The sequence below is a fragment of the Anabrus simplex genome, chromosome 1 (assembly GCF_040414725.1).
Source record: "Anabrus simplex isolate iqAnaSimp1 chromosome 1, ASM4041472v1, whole genome shotgun sequence".
Lineage (NCBI taxonomy): Eukaryota > Metazoa > Arthropoda > Insecta > Orthoptera > Tettigoniidae > Anabrus > Anabrus simplex.
Window position 1 is genome coordinate 400092824 of NC_090265.1, and position 15490 is coordinate 400108313.

Sequence of the window (15490 nt, forward strand, 5' to 3'; positions counted from 1 at the left end):
TCCAGGCCGTGCAGTACCGTTTTTAACTCAATATTGAACATTTCTATGGAATATACGTATATTACAAAACAGCCTTATAGAATCCGTTTTCATACGTCTATATGAATATAATGTGGTCAACTGAAGAATTGTTTTCCGTGGTTTCTTAATTTCACCTTAAACAAATGCTCGAGCTGTACTTTAAAGGTTACGGCCGCTCAATTCCCTGTCCTATCACTTTCCTATCGCGCGTCCCTCAGAACCTCGGTTAGTGCGACGTTAACCCACTAGCAAGAAAATTCAATGAAGACTCGGTGTATCTACGTAACTTTTAACAGTGTCATTTATCCGAATGAAAGGCCTAATAATATCGTGTATCCCAGCCACAGGTTTTAAGATATTAACAAATTGTCAGTGGAAAGTATCAGAACCATCAATATGTGGCATCCTTGTCTCCTAAATGAATATCTTAATTTTTTTATATGACTTGTTTCTTTTATGTGCACAAGCCGAACTAGACTTGACATCCAACTGAACATTTATATGGCCCAGTAGCATATAAGACCCTATGTTTTACGCAGAATTTGAGAATATCTAATCGATCATTATTGTTCTTGAAAACAGTACTATGATTCTTGAGATAACTTAACCGTCAAATAGAGCAATGCGTTTTCATTGTTATGTGAATGCTACAGCACCACTCTCTTCTTCGAAACTCCTACAATGCTGCTTTCATTTCCTTTTATCAAGTGCGGTTGTCGTAACTTCATGGCTTATCCTCCTTGAATGTAGCAGTGGTGCTAGTGGTTTGGAGAGGCTCTTCAGAGGTAACTAAGCACTCTTTTTAGCGGTACAGTGCCGTGGTGAGTTGTGACGTCTTGCTTCAATATTGTACTGTAGTGCAGGAGCGCCTCTGACAGAGAAAGTCACGACGGGAACCTGTTGGGGATGCTGAAGAAGTAACAATGAGCTAACAGCTATCCTCTGTGGAAATATTTTTTCGGGAACTGAATAGTGTATAAAAAGTAAGCAAGCTTGTAGTATTACATGTTTATTGAATTCATTATTATAGCCGTGGCACTTCCAGTTTTATGAGGAATCCGATTGATGTGGATATGATTCTTCATTTGAAAATCCCAGGTGCGTTGGTCGGGATTCGAACAGCGGCCGCCATGTTCAGCAGCCAGTGACGATGTTCCTGCGCTATTGAGTTCCCTCCCTCTCATTTGATCACAAAGTAATTTGTTATGTGTATTAATAGGCTACACTATTATGTTGCACACTAACTATTCCATTTCGTCTTGCAAGTTATAGTGTGAATGTTGTATCTTGAAATCTTAGCCTGAAAGTTGTCTTGCTCCATGACTGAGTGATCAACGCCTTGACTTTGTGTGCTTGGTACCCAACCTGGTCGAGAGAGTTTAGTCTTATACCATGGTAATTCCCTCTGTTCGAGAACTCTATGCTTTTACAGACCTTAGCATTCCTACAAAACACACACACAGTCTTACATCAAACAAACACGCAGTTCCCGATACGCGGCAGACGCCGCCTCCCTCATGGAAAAGTCTGATTTACAAAGCCTATACCAAGCTAGCCACACGAAATTTTACTTATCATAGCCCGAAAGTTGATCAGACCTGTACAGTTTCACCATCTGCCGCTATAGTAAGGATCAAGCTGAGATTAGTTTCTGGTTGCTTTCTTCAACAAGTCGAACGTTTCTTTTGTAATGGTTAAACGTCGCACTAACATATCGAAGGTTTTTGGTTATGCGAAGTCGTGAAAGGGTTACCATTAGGAAGGTAAGTGGCGTGGCCTTAATTAAGATACATCTCCAGCATTTACCTGGTGTGCAAATGGGGAAACGACAGAAAATCCTCTTAAGGGCTGCCGATGGTGCGGTTCGAATCTATCATCTCCCGAATGTAAATCAGAACGTGATCAGTCAAGCTCGCTGAGATGCGTACACTGACCAACCCTTAAAGCGACATATTCACATCATTTGTCCTAAGAACCGGTTGCGTTCAGAATGTTGTATAGGCATGAGGGACAACAATAACATCTTTGATGTCCAAGCCAAATATGAAATTGAAGCAGGTCGATTAGGAGGACAAACTTGTTCTTGTAGATACTAGAGGACATAAAATAACATTTTGGATTAGGTTAAATTAAATTAACCTTTGTTTTGTATACGAGGAGGCTTCAGTAATCTTCTTTTTTAATGCTATTTGTTCGTAGAGTCGAACCATGTGGATCTTTTGCCCCTAGTGGCACCATATTGTATGAACTTCCGTGTAATTGGAATGGCGGTAGTGTGGAATGTTGTGTGTGAGGAAAGGAAGATTAAGGATATCACAAACACCAAGTCCCCAGGCCAGGGATATTAATCATTACAATTAAGAACCCCTGACCCGGCCGGGAATCGAACCCGGGGCGCCGGGTCACAGGCGGACGCGTTGCCCCCTACACCGTGGAGCCGGACTTCAATAATCTTAAACTACGCCAAGCAAAACGAGAGAAGTACCGGTAAATAAATTAAATACAATAAATAAATAAATAAATAAATAAATAAATAAATAAATAAATAAATAAATAAATAAATGCATTTCATATGCGCCACATAGCGTACGGTTGTCAGGCAAATGAAAACTAACATCGATGTAGTACAATAGGCTTACAGAAATAGCCAATAAAGTAGGAATGCAGATTTCCTTTGATAGACAAAATATATGACTAACATCAGTGATGGACCAGACTGGATGATCACTCAGTATGGGAAGATTAGGCAAGTCAATTTCAGACACCTAGGTGAAGTGATTCAGCAGAATGGATTAGAAGAGGAACCTATTTACGTCAGGATACGGTTAGATCGGGCATACCATCTCACGAAGAACATCAAGAAGACGATAAGTGTAGGAGCCAAGCTCAAGCAGTACAACACAGTTGTTCAAATGGAGGGATTATATGCATCAGAAACCTTGACCACGAGTAGACAGGGACAAGTCAGTCAATTGGCAAAGAAGGGAACGCAGAATATTGTAGTTCTTTCGTAACAGACGGATCGATGGGCAGGTACGATTGAGATCTAATGAAGAGGTGTACAGCAAGACTGAACCAATCACAGCATTGATTAAGAAAAGACTGCTATTATACGGACACATTTTAAGAATGTCGGATGACGGACTAACAAAGAGAATTTGGAATTTCATCAAACCAAAGTCAAAAAGACCAAGGTGGTTTCAGGAATAAGAAAAGGATCTGAGATAGGTCGGTATCCCAGAACGTAATATTAATGACAGGGTTAAGTTTAGATGGTAACGATGTACCAAGGCTTTAAGATGGAATCAAATCCCAAAAGACGGTGAGAACTTCTACCAGAAGAGCACAAGAACGCGCTGGCTGATGGGTTCAAGAAATATTGAGAAATTGTCAAATTCGGGAGGAACAAAATCTAGACACTGAAATGAAGCTCGATAGATAAGTAAAAAAAATATAAACCCATCATTTCATCACAGATGGATCTGAATGACTTAGCCGGTAGAGTACTGACACTCTGAGCCTGAGTTCGCGAGGTCAATCCCACCTCAGTCCATAGGTATCTGAAGATGCAGAAATACGTCAGCCTCAAGTTGGTAAATTTACTGGCACGTAACCGAACTCTTACGGGGAAAAATTCCTACACCTTGGAGTCTCTGAAAACCTTAAAAGTAGTCATTGGGACATAAAATTATTATTATTATTATTATTATTATTATTATTATTATTATTATTATTATTATTATTATTATTATTATTATTATTAGAAGGATCTGGACGTAGCCTTAACATCAATTACAATTTTTTTATAAGTGACTTGTAAGTTTCAGAGGAAAAACTCGCCAGAACTGAAATTTTGGTGAAGAAATTTATTCCACTTGTTTTTTTCTCGATGGATATGTAAGTATCCCGCTCTTCTCTTTCGCCAATATCGTACCGAAATGCTAATTTATTAAAGATAATAAATTGATGATCATTGTGAGCATTATAGAGCGTACAGTTCAGTATTGTTTGTATTTGTAAAATGTAATTTAAATAAAGAAATATTAATGATAATAATGTTACGTCCAACTAACTACTTTTACGGTTTTCGGAGACGCCGTGGTGCCAGAATTTTGTCCCGCAGTAGTTCTTTTAGGTGCCAGTAAATCTACCGGCACGAGGCTGACTTATTTGAGCACCTTTAAGTAGCACCGGACTGAGCCAGGATCGAATCTGCCAAGTTGGGGTCAGAAGGCCAGCAGTGCCTCAACCGTCTGAGCCACGCAGTCCGGCTTGTAAATTATAAAAGATAAACATAGATTTTCAGTATCGTCCAAATCAGACGTCATTACGTAGTTGCTCTAGGGAGCCGGTGTTACTTGCTCCGCTCGGGACGGGTGTTTGTCACGTGACAAGAGAGCAGCAGTCAGGCGGGTTGCATACCGTGGCCTTACTGTACTTGCGCCACTGGCCTTCAGTACATACGTCATGCACTTCCCCTACTTGCTCGCTAAGCTGCTCTCGTTCCTCGAAAGCGGGGAGCAAACTGGCCCCGAAGGCATTTCGCTCTCTATTGACGATGCCTGGTCTAAATGAATACATGTTTCTAGATTTATCATTTTTAGCTGTATGTTTGTGCCTTTAAAATCATTTAATATAGTAACAATTTTTTGTAACCTTTTTCTACCTACGCAGTCTCCAGTGATGGGGAAAGTAGAATAAAATGTATCTAAATAAATAAATAAATAAATAAATAAATAAATAAATAATAATTTCAGTGGGCTCTATGGAATGGATGGGTTGTAAATGAGAGTTCAACACTTCTCATTTGTATGTAGTTGCTTACTCCTCTAGCATATACAGTATTATTCTAAAATAATACTTCTGGTAAAATTTATTACGCATTATAGAAAAGAGGCGTTTCCACTTTCCCTGCTTACGCCCAATGCTGAACGAATAGTGTATACATTTCTAATGTTTCGACATTTTTGAGGTAACAATAGTACTGTGACCTTGCTCCTATGCTGAATCGCGATGACTTAGGTTGACGTGCCCTTGAGCTATTTCGTGACGTTCAGACGACGTAACCTCGCTTCTCACTGTACCGTTATGAGCGCGATACAGCCGTAACTTCACTCTGGTACTGTATCATGGTGTCGTGACGCTGGTGTCATAATATTCACAATTACCAGTCAGCAGTACTGGGAAGAGCTCTTCATTCCTTCAAGAAATGTTTTTGTGATAACTTGCCTCTGAGGCCGTGCATACCTAGAGGCCTCTGAAACAGTTTTAATCTACTTTTCTCTCATTTTACAGCTTACATATATTCTTTTTTTACATAACTTGAAGTGTTGAAATTTTAAGCCATGAATCTATAATTTTTTGCTGAATTGGACCTACAGTGACGTGACTTTAAAACAGTTGACCACAAGTGACCACTCATGGGACATAGGTGAACCTTAACGTATCCGTGCGACATAAATAAAGGGTTTGTTTTTAAAGGGGCCTAACAACTAGGTCATCGGCTCCTAATAATACGAGGTACAACGAAATGAAACGATAACTAAAACTTCAAAATGTATCTATCCACTGACTAGAGTGAATGATGATGAAAAAGTGACCATAAATCCAAAACTATCAGTGGATCTGATTCACAATGCTTTATTTTATGGGATGATGCTTGTTCTCCGAAGGGGTCCAAAATCCACGTCACCGATCCCTCATAATAGTACTAATCACCATGATGTTTCTCCTATAGTAGTACTAAACACTGGTAACGAAGAATCACGGTTTACAGGTAATGTACACCCAGGTATGTCACACGTAACGGCACTACTTACAGGCAACACAGGCCCATAGTGTTGCTCACATAAGGGGACTACTCACAAGCACGTAGACACATGGTGTTCCTCACAGAGAGGTATTAATCAAGGGCGCCGGCTAGATCCGTGGTGTTCCTCATAATAGTGGTACTAATCACAAACCACGTGTACTCATCGTGTTGTTCTCATAGTGGTGCTCATCATAGGCTATGAATACTCACGGTGTTGCTGACACAGTGGTACTAATCATAGCCAATGTAGACCCACGACCCATGATGTTCATCCCGTAATGGTACTACACCGATTGTCGAATGGTTCCAGAAGTACCATCCCTTGGTCCCCCCGCCCTTTTATTCGCCTTTTACGACAGCTGGGGTACTGTGGGTGTATTCTTCGGGTATTGTCGAATTGACCTAATGGTTATAAGAATTTGGAGATCAACCAGTTAGTGAGGTCGAACTGGTTCGACGGTTACCACATACGGTGGAGTCGAACTGGTCCGACGCTAAAATATCAAAACTAAGGATCGAACAAGCCTTATCGTCCGCTCAGATATTACACCAAATGTCTCAGTAACATGCCACAGGACAATATACCAAACTAAACCCCATCGCGCAACAGCCCCGAAAGGCCATGGCCTACCAAGCGACCGCTGCTCATCCCGAAATCCTGCAGATAACGAGGTGTCGTGTGGTCAGCACGATGACACAGGACAATATAGTAAATATAAATATGTAGCGGCCTTTCGGCCTTGTCAAATAACTTATAATTTCTTTCTTGGATAGAAAAAGCCTTGTCATCCGCTAACATATTGTACCATCTGTACCAATAAAATTACACAGGACAATATAGGAAAAATATTTAGAGGCCTTTCGGTTAGGTTAGGATCGTCACCTTTTGAATATTTAAATCCCTCAAAAATGACTAACTTAAAGCCCCTCTCACTTAACGTGGAAGGTGCGAGCTCGCATCTGGGTGATAGTGGGTTAAAACCCCACTGTCGGCAGCCCATAAGATGGCTTTCCGTAGTTTCCCATTTTCACATCAGGAAAATGCTGGGGCTTTACCTTAATTAAGGACAAGGCCGCTTCATTCCATCTCCTAGGCCTTTCCTGTCACATCTTCGCCATAAGAACTATCTGTGTCGGTGCGACGTAAAGCAAATAGCAACAAAAAAACAATAATAACACTGCACTGAGGCTGTCTGAGAACTGACACTGGGTCTAGAGAAATAAGGCAGTTGTTGAGGGGTGGCGGTTTAGGTTAGTAACCTTTTCGGAAATTCCTCTCTCTACCTGCCAACTACCCGTCGGGCCAGTTCAGTTTACCGACTAATTCGATGTTTGAAGGAGACAGTAGATCACGGGTATTGGATTTCTTTCTTTTGACTGAGTTTAATTAGTAGGTGATCATATCAGGTCGTGAAGACATGACTGGGCGAATTGGTCGTGCGGTTAAAGGCGCGCGGGTGTGAGCTTGGATCTGGGAGATAGTGGGTGCGAATCCCACTCTCGGCAGCCCTGCAGATGGTTTTCCGTCGTTTCCCATTTTCGCAGCTGGCAAATGCTTGGACTGTACCTTAATTAAGGCCACGGCCGATTCCTTCCTAGGCCTTTCCTATCCCATCGTCGCCATAAGACCTGTCTGTGTCGGTGCGACGTAAAGCCACTAGCGTGAAGGCATGAAGAGTACTTGTCTTAAGTTCTCTACCTTGCGTACATTTTTCCTGGGCCAAAAGGCCCACAAAATAAACTGTGTATTTGCCAACTCCCAATACACGTCTGACAATACAGGTCTAAAGATAATAATGTTATTGGCTATGCTGAGGAGTTGAGGAGTATTGTAACCACACACCTGCTCTCATCTCCACCGCTGAAGTCAAGACTGTGGAATCTACTATAATCTTTTCTTCGACTGACCATTGAGTAGTAGTAGTAGTAGTAGTAGTTGTTGTTGTTGTTCAAAGCTGAGGACACTTCAGCTGTAGTACCCGTCCTTGACGCGACAACCATGGTATTCTTCAACCGATCGTTCCTTCGTGATTTTTTCTCATTTTTATAATCATCTTCGCAATTTTCCTTGTTATTATGGACCGATAACCACGCGCTTTTTACACCTTAAGACAACCATGGCAAAAACCACTGACAGTTAACACAATTGACCATGGTAGCAATACTCGGCGTTGGTAGGGACTAAGCGACAACAGTCTAAATTCATGAATTCTACTATCATGGCACGGTAAAACTGCATAAGACTTAAATGATCGGAAATTGCATTCTCTATAACTTTTGTTATGTAGTGCGTTTCGATAGGATCAATAACATCGGTATTTACAGATTAATTTTTTTTTTTTGCTAGGGGCTTTACGTCGCACCGACACAGATAGGTCTTATGGCGACGATGGGATAGGAAAGGCCTAGGAGTTGGAAGGAAGCGGCCGTGGCCTTAATTAAGGTACAGCCCCAGCATTTGCCTGGTGTGAAAATGGGAAACCACGGAAAACCATCTTCAGGGCTGCCGATAGTGGGATTCGAACCTACTATCTCCCGGATGCAAGCTCACAGCCGCGCGCCTCTACGCGCACGGCCAACTCGCCCGGTAGATTAAATTTTAGGCGCCTTCCCTAAGCTACCATTTCATCCAGCGTGAATACAATTATTTATAACCTAGAGTGTAGTTCTCTATTCCCCTACTTTACATACAAATTTTCATTAAACTCTGTTCACCCATTTTATCGTGGCTCGGCGTTGATATTGATTTAGCAACAAAAATCGAAATTCATGAACATCTGTAAAAATGTATGAGACATAAACGATCGGAAATTTAATTCCATTTACCTTTAGTATGTAGCATTTATCGACAGGACCAATGATAAGATTATTGAGAAATACATTTTAGGCCTTCCCCTAAAACTACCATTTCAATCAGCGTGAATAAAATTATTTACAGCCTGGATTGTAGTGCCTTATTCCTCGACTTCTCACACCGAATTTCATTCTATTCTCTCCTGCCATTTTCTCGTGATGCGCGTACAAACATACATAATACGTACAGACATGATGAAAAATTAAAACGTGCACTTCCTTGTTACTGTGGACACCACCGATACAGAAGTGCCATTCTATATTTTTTTTTATTCTGAGCAATATAGATGAAGTTCTCAAGGTCTGCTCTTTGGCTGAATGGTCAGCGTTGAGGCCCTCGGTTCAGAGGGTCCCGGGGTCGATTCTCGGCTGGGTCGGGGTTTTTAATCGCCTTTGATTAATTCTTCTGGTCCGGGGACCGGTTGTTTGCGTTTGTCCCAACACTTTCCTCTTCATATTCAGACAACACTCTACACTACCAACCACCACAGAAACACGCAATAGTGATTACGTACATTCCTCCATAGAGGGTTGGCGTCAGAAAGGGCATCCTGCCGTAAAACAGGGCCAAATATACATACATACATACATACATACATACATACATACATACATACATACATACATACATACATACATACATGTGTGATACAATTCGCATCGGCAATCCCACAGCTATGGTAAAAGCGGTAGAAAAAAAAATTAAAATGTTCTCGTGAAAGCGAAAGGAGCATGTTTCACGGCTGCAGTTATTGAGAACAACTTACCTAGTTTGGTGTATGAAAATTTATGTTCAAACTAGGACTACTTTCTTAGTCTAGAGATCTGGCAAGACTCGGGTTCGAATCTCAAGGGTATCCCCTTTTCAGTCTTATACTTTTTAAGGTTTATTATTATTATTATTATTATTATTATTATTATTATTATTGCTTCTTTATTTAATATATTCACCTCCAGTCCAGAAAAACGAAACTAGTACACCTTTGCAGTTAGGGCTAGGATGACAAAGAAGATATCATGCTGGCATTCTTTTGAAACTGAAGTGAGGAACCACTTTTAGAATGACTGAAAGTGGGATATTAACTCACATCTCGCATTCCGAGATGAAAATTTACGCCAAAACTGGTATCATTATGGTCGTCCAGCTCCCTGACTGAATGGTTAGTGTATTGACCTTCGGTCGGGTCGAGGATTTTAACTTCGTAGGACTTATTCCTCTGGCGCGGAAACTGGGCGTTTGTGTCTGCTACAATGCACTTCTCCTCATTTACATAGGCTACAACACACTACACTATCACTCGCCACAGAAACAAGAGAATACATCGCTTCACGTAGGGTTGACAGGAAGGGCATCTGGTCGTAAAACTGGACCAAATCACATTGTGCTCCGACCCCAGTACATTAGGAAAAGGCGAGGAAGAAGAATGGGTATTATTATGATCATATCCTTAGCACTGCCAAACTTCAGTTCGTAATTTTACCGACTAATTCAATGTTTGAAGGAGACAGTGGATCACAGGTATCCTATTGGAGTTCTTTCTTTTGACTGAGTTTAATTAGTAGGTGTTGAGATCAGGTCATGAAGGCATGAAGAGTACTTGTCTTTTTCGCAGTGAAGCTTCTGGCAGTTCAGGTCGAGTGCTATTGGATACTCTCAAACAGCAGGCCAGTAGGCTACAGTTCTGTGTGGGAACGTTGTGCGTGACACGCCACTTGCTCCGGGTCTCAAGTGGATTACTCTATAAAATAGCGTCATTCAACTCGTTTTTGAAGGAACACGTAGCTCCGGGTAATTCGTGGTGTAGGCGGGTGTGTGAACCTGATAGAATTAAACTTCTAATTTAAAGTGAATGGATGGCGATTACCGTTTCCAGACCACTACTCCTAGATACAAACGAAAAACCACATGGAAAATTGGTTTACAGGCCACTGCTTGAATCATCCAGTTGTCAGACTCGTTGGCTGAATGGTCAGCGTACTGGCCTTCGGTTCAGAGGGTCCCGAGTTCGATTCCCGGCCGGGTCGGCGATTTTAACCTTAATTGGTTAATTGGTTTGTGCTGTCCCCAACATCCCTGCAACTCACACACCACACAAACACTATCCTCCATCACAATAACACGCAGTTACCTACACATGGCAGATGCCGCCCACCCTCATCGGAGGGTCTGCCTTACAAGGGCTACACTCGGCTAGAAATAGCCACACGAAATTATTATTATTATATCATCCAGTTACTTCACCTGTTTTTGAAAAGTCGTTGGGTTCAAAGAATGCAAGATAGAGGGGAGGATTTCCTCCATTTAGGGGTTTCTTCTCGGTGTAAAAGCCAGCTGAGGAGTATTGTAACCACATACCTGCTCTCATCTCCACCGCTGTGGAATCTACTATAACCTTTCTTTGAATGACCATTGAGAATAGTAGTTGTAGTTCAGGGGCTGAGGACACCGTTATGTGTTACCTGTAGCTTCCTGTACTTACACTCTATCTTGTGTGTGTACTCATTTTTCTAAGGCTTGTGTTTTTCAGTGTCTGTAATTGAAATAGAAATATTTTTAAGACACACTGATAGGCCTATGTACCTCAGAACTTGAAATAGTTCGCGATTCCCAATTTCATCAATGCAAATAGTCACGTGAAAGTATCCTGGTGGTAGCCACTAATTGTGATTATAGGTTGCAGATCACTTGATATAATAATAATAATGTTACTGGTTTGACTTCCCATTAACTACTTCTACGGTTTTAGGAGACTCCGAGATGCTGGAATTTTGTCCTACAGTTTTTACGTGCCAGTAAATCTACCGACACGTGGCTGGCGTATTTGAGCACTTTCAGATACCACCGGACTGGGCCAGAATAAAACCCGCCAACGTGAGCTCGAAAGGTCAGTGCCCTATCATCTGAGCTACTGAGCACAGAGCTCGCAAGATACGTTCCTAACGAAGAATTACAGTGCTCGGAAGAACGACACTTTAGACCTGTACTGCCAGACGTGTATTGGGAGTTGGCAAATACAGTTATATATTTTGTGGGCCTTTATGCACAGGAAAAAATTACGCAAGGCCAAATGTTTCATTTTCTTTATTATATGTCGTCTTCGCAAGGCCATTTAAAGCCCATCGAGAAGTGGAAAGTAAAAGCTTTCACTATGCATAATTGAGATATTTTTATTAGCTCTATACCTGACCACCGATGAACCCAGTGATTAACTTGGGACCTCATTTCTGTTTAAGCTGAGTGAATTCTAGAGCCTGTGACTCTGTATAATTTGAAGACTCTTTTCTAAAATTGTCGACCTCCTGACGAGGAATCGAGCCCCCATCCTTCTGGATGAACAGAGCATTGCTTGGCAGCCTCTTTTACTGAGTGTCACAACCTTAAATTCAAGATGACGAAAGAATACTGAAGTGAAATTTATCTCAAAAGCACACTATCGCATTGTTCATAATACGGCAGTTCCGTAGGTATTAAGGTTTGTATCTTGCATGGAATTCCATTACGATTCAGATTTTGAAAACTATAATTAAACTCGCTGCCTGGATAGTCATTGGGACACGACAGAATGGATAGCATCGGAGATAAGATGAACATTTAGAGACTGAACATTACATTCACTTCTGTATTATAGGCCTAATTCTGAATATATTTACTGCTTTAAGTTCGGGTTTTTTTTTCTCCCCTGTTGTTAATGGGACGTTGCCTGCCCGCGACCATGAATTCTATTAAAGAATTAAATTTACGATCTGAAGGTTATTGATCCAGCCTTGGGACTATTTTGATGTTGTGTTTTGTTTTCTCACCCCACGTACAGGCTACTGTATTTCTATTCGTGTGTGCATCCTTACAAATTCACTTCGTCAGTCCACGACGTTAGCTTGAAAGTAATCAAATTTTACTAGTAAGCAGTGCCTTTGCGTTACAATAAGCACTGTAGTATCTGTTAAATTTTCTACTTTTTATGTGAAAGCCTGTTTATATTCTTGAACTGGCCCCTGTAGCAATGCATACAAGTCAATAAAAGAGAGTTTGATGTAAATCACTTCTTTGTTGTTCTTTTTCTTCCTGGACTTTTTTCCAATTATTTTGGGGCTGGCACTACAAGTGGATTAGGCCCAGTTTTTACAGCTGGATGCTCTACCTGACGTCAACCCTTTGTGGATGGATGTATTCACTACTCCGTGGTCGTTGGTAGTAATGATGTACTGTGTATGTTCAGTTACACTAGTTACACCAGTTCCAGTTACACTACACTTGATCTACATTTGTTCTCTTCTGTTCCCAAATGGATGTCTTTTCTGATAGGTCCACAAGTATGTTATTCCTTAGCATTACTCTTCATTTCTTATAGTCCGGATACTAAGCCCAAAGAACTCTGTAATATGATCGGTGAACAAGCAAAAAACATTAAGGCCCGTATTGACCAACGCGAGTAAAAGTTTTAATCTTGGTTTAAAGCTAAGAAACCGAGAATAGTTAAATTTGTATTATTTCGGATAATGGGTTTAAATTTTTACTGGAGGAAGGTTTATCGGTAAAATAAGGAATCTAAGAAAATAGCCTTTCAAGATGGCAGCTTATAGAGACTTCTCTTTGAAGAGAAAACCATGCGACGAGGAATCTGAGCAAGATTATGCAACAGAATATCGTAGGTTGATAAAAGAACGCGCTATGTAGGCGTACTTTGAGGACTACGAAGACACTGATTTTGAAACATATTCTAGGTTCGACACTCTTATCCATGATCGAACATAACTTGGAATTTCCAACAAATAAGTATTATGAATTGTGTACTATTACCTTGTTTGGTAACACGATTGGGTATGATATTTAATGAAGAATTAAGGAATGTTGTCTTATTTTTTGGGTGAAGTATACAGTGTGTAGGGTATAATCTTATTTTTTTTTACAAGTTGCTTAATGTCGGACCGACACAGGTAAGTCTTATGGTGACGATGGGATAGGAAAGGTTTGGGAGTGGGAAGGAAGTGGCAGGGCCCTTAATTAAGGCACAACCTCAGCATTTTCGTGGTGTGGAAATAAGAAACGACGGAAAACCACCTTCATTGCAGCCGTCAGTGGGGTTCGAGTCCACTAGCTCACAGCTGCGCTCCCCTAACCCCATGGCCAACTTGCTCGGTAGCGGGTATAATCTGTTTTATTATTTTCTATGATGATGTTTTCTTCCCGCCAAATCCAGTAATAATTCCTTCTCTTGGATCGTCATATTACGCTTTTCTTCGTTTATGGTCAATAGCGGACATATTTTATGATAAACTATTTGCAACACCGAATGTATTTAAAAGCTTGTTTAATTTTAAGTAATGGCGGCAGCACGAAGTCATTTGTTTTCCCTGCGTCAGTATGAAAAGTTAGAGGTTTGAAAGTTTTCAGTCTTTCATTGCCAATAGGCCTACCTGCTCTCAGAATAAAAATGTTTCTTTAAAATTATCCAATGGGTTTGTTAATCTAGAATAGCGCTGTAGGGCAGTGCGAAAATGTAAAAGAAAAAATCAAAAAAGTTAATGTGTTTTGATTGTAAACCCACGATATAATGAATTATAAACTTGAGTTTACCAGAATTGGATGAAAATAGTCTATAGTGTAATTTATGTATCACAGATTAAACTAACTGCAAATTTTATGTATGTTGTAATAGTTTTAATACAGTTCCTTAGATCTACTCGAAAGTAAATTACTAATGTCGTTGTCTGTGTGTTTTACTGTAGGACCGGCCGGTGTGGCGATCGGAGGTGGCTGGGCGAGGATGCTTTCTGTCATTCAAGAGGTGAGCTGAAATACATTACGGATTTAAGGATTTAAAAGTTTTATTTTAGTAATTTCATGTATTGTAGTCAGGTTGAATTTGATTTTCTTACCAAGATGGCTTTTCTTAATATCCCCTAGTTTGTATTATACTGTACTGTAGATTATTTCTGTAGAGAACGTTGCTTTCGCGAGCTTAAAATATACGACCGTCGACCATGGTTTCTTTTTCTTTCTGAAAATTGATACGAATTGTAACGCAGAATTACATAATTGGTGTTCAACGTCTATTTGCCGAATAGATTTCAGATACAACAAAGGTGCGAAAATCTGTCCCATGTGACCTTCTTGTACAGGCTGGTCAGACCCTACCATCCCTGTACATTTAACACCGTTGATTGCTGTCGAACTAAGGCAGGATCGAATTAGCTGATCTTGGATTTGGTAGACCTGTGAATGACAAACTAATTTGTTAGATGTAATACTATACTAAAATATCTGTGAAGTAGTTTTCAGGATAGAGGAGACCATAATAAATATTAAACGAATGTGAAGACTGTAATTGGCCAGGACTGCACAAGAACTCCGCCATGAAGTCTAAGTCGGTTCCTTCACTAACTCTAGTCAGATGACTGTTTTATCATTTAAATCCTTGAACTCAATTCTGTGTTACATTATTCGATACATCGCGGTTATACATATCCTCGTAAGTCCATGGATATTTTCAACACTATTAAGTTAACCAGTCAAATTATCAGATCAAAGACTCTTGAAAAAATGTACATTCGTGTCCTCGTCCCGAGGTGGAGTAGCTTGTTTAGGCAAATCCCCAGTGGAGGTGAGGTGCGTGTACTACATAAAAGACCTCCTGCCAATCTTATATTTCTACCATTACCAGGAATCAAATTCAAGCCTCCTAGGACAGCAGCTACACTACGGAGGTCGACATTCTGGGCATTTTGTAACTGCCACAATTTTATTTATCATGTTATTGCTTTTACTGTTTTTTACATACTTTTCTTATTTTTCTAATTATTTCC

At 40.5% G+C, this 15490-nt stretch overlaps 1 protein-coding gene across 1 annotated transcript in view; it reads left to right on the top strand.

Moving 5' to 3' along the window:
• The window catches only part of LOC136856845 (uncharacterized), a 1106690-nt gene extending 1092209 nt beyond the window's left edge, over positions 1-14481 (top strand). Inside the window, exon 8 of the mRNA XM_068227126.1 lies at positions 14414-14481. Within this exon, the coding sequence (XP_068083227.1) occupies positions 14414-14481 (68 nt within the window). The remainder of the gene's footprint in view (positions 1-14413) is intronic.
• The last annotated feature ends 1009 nt before the right edge of the window (positions 14482-15490 follow it).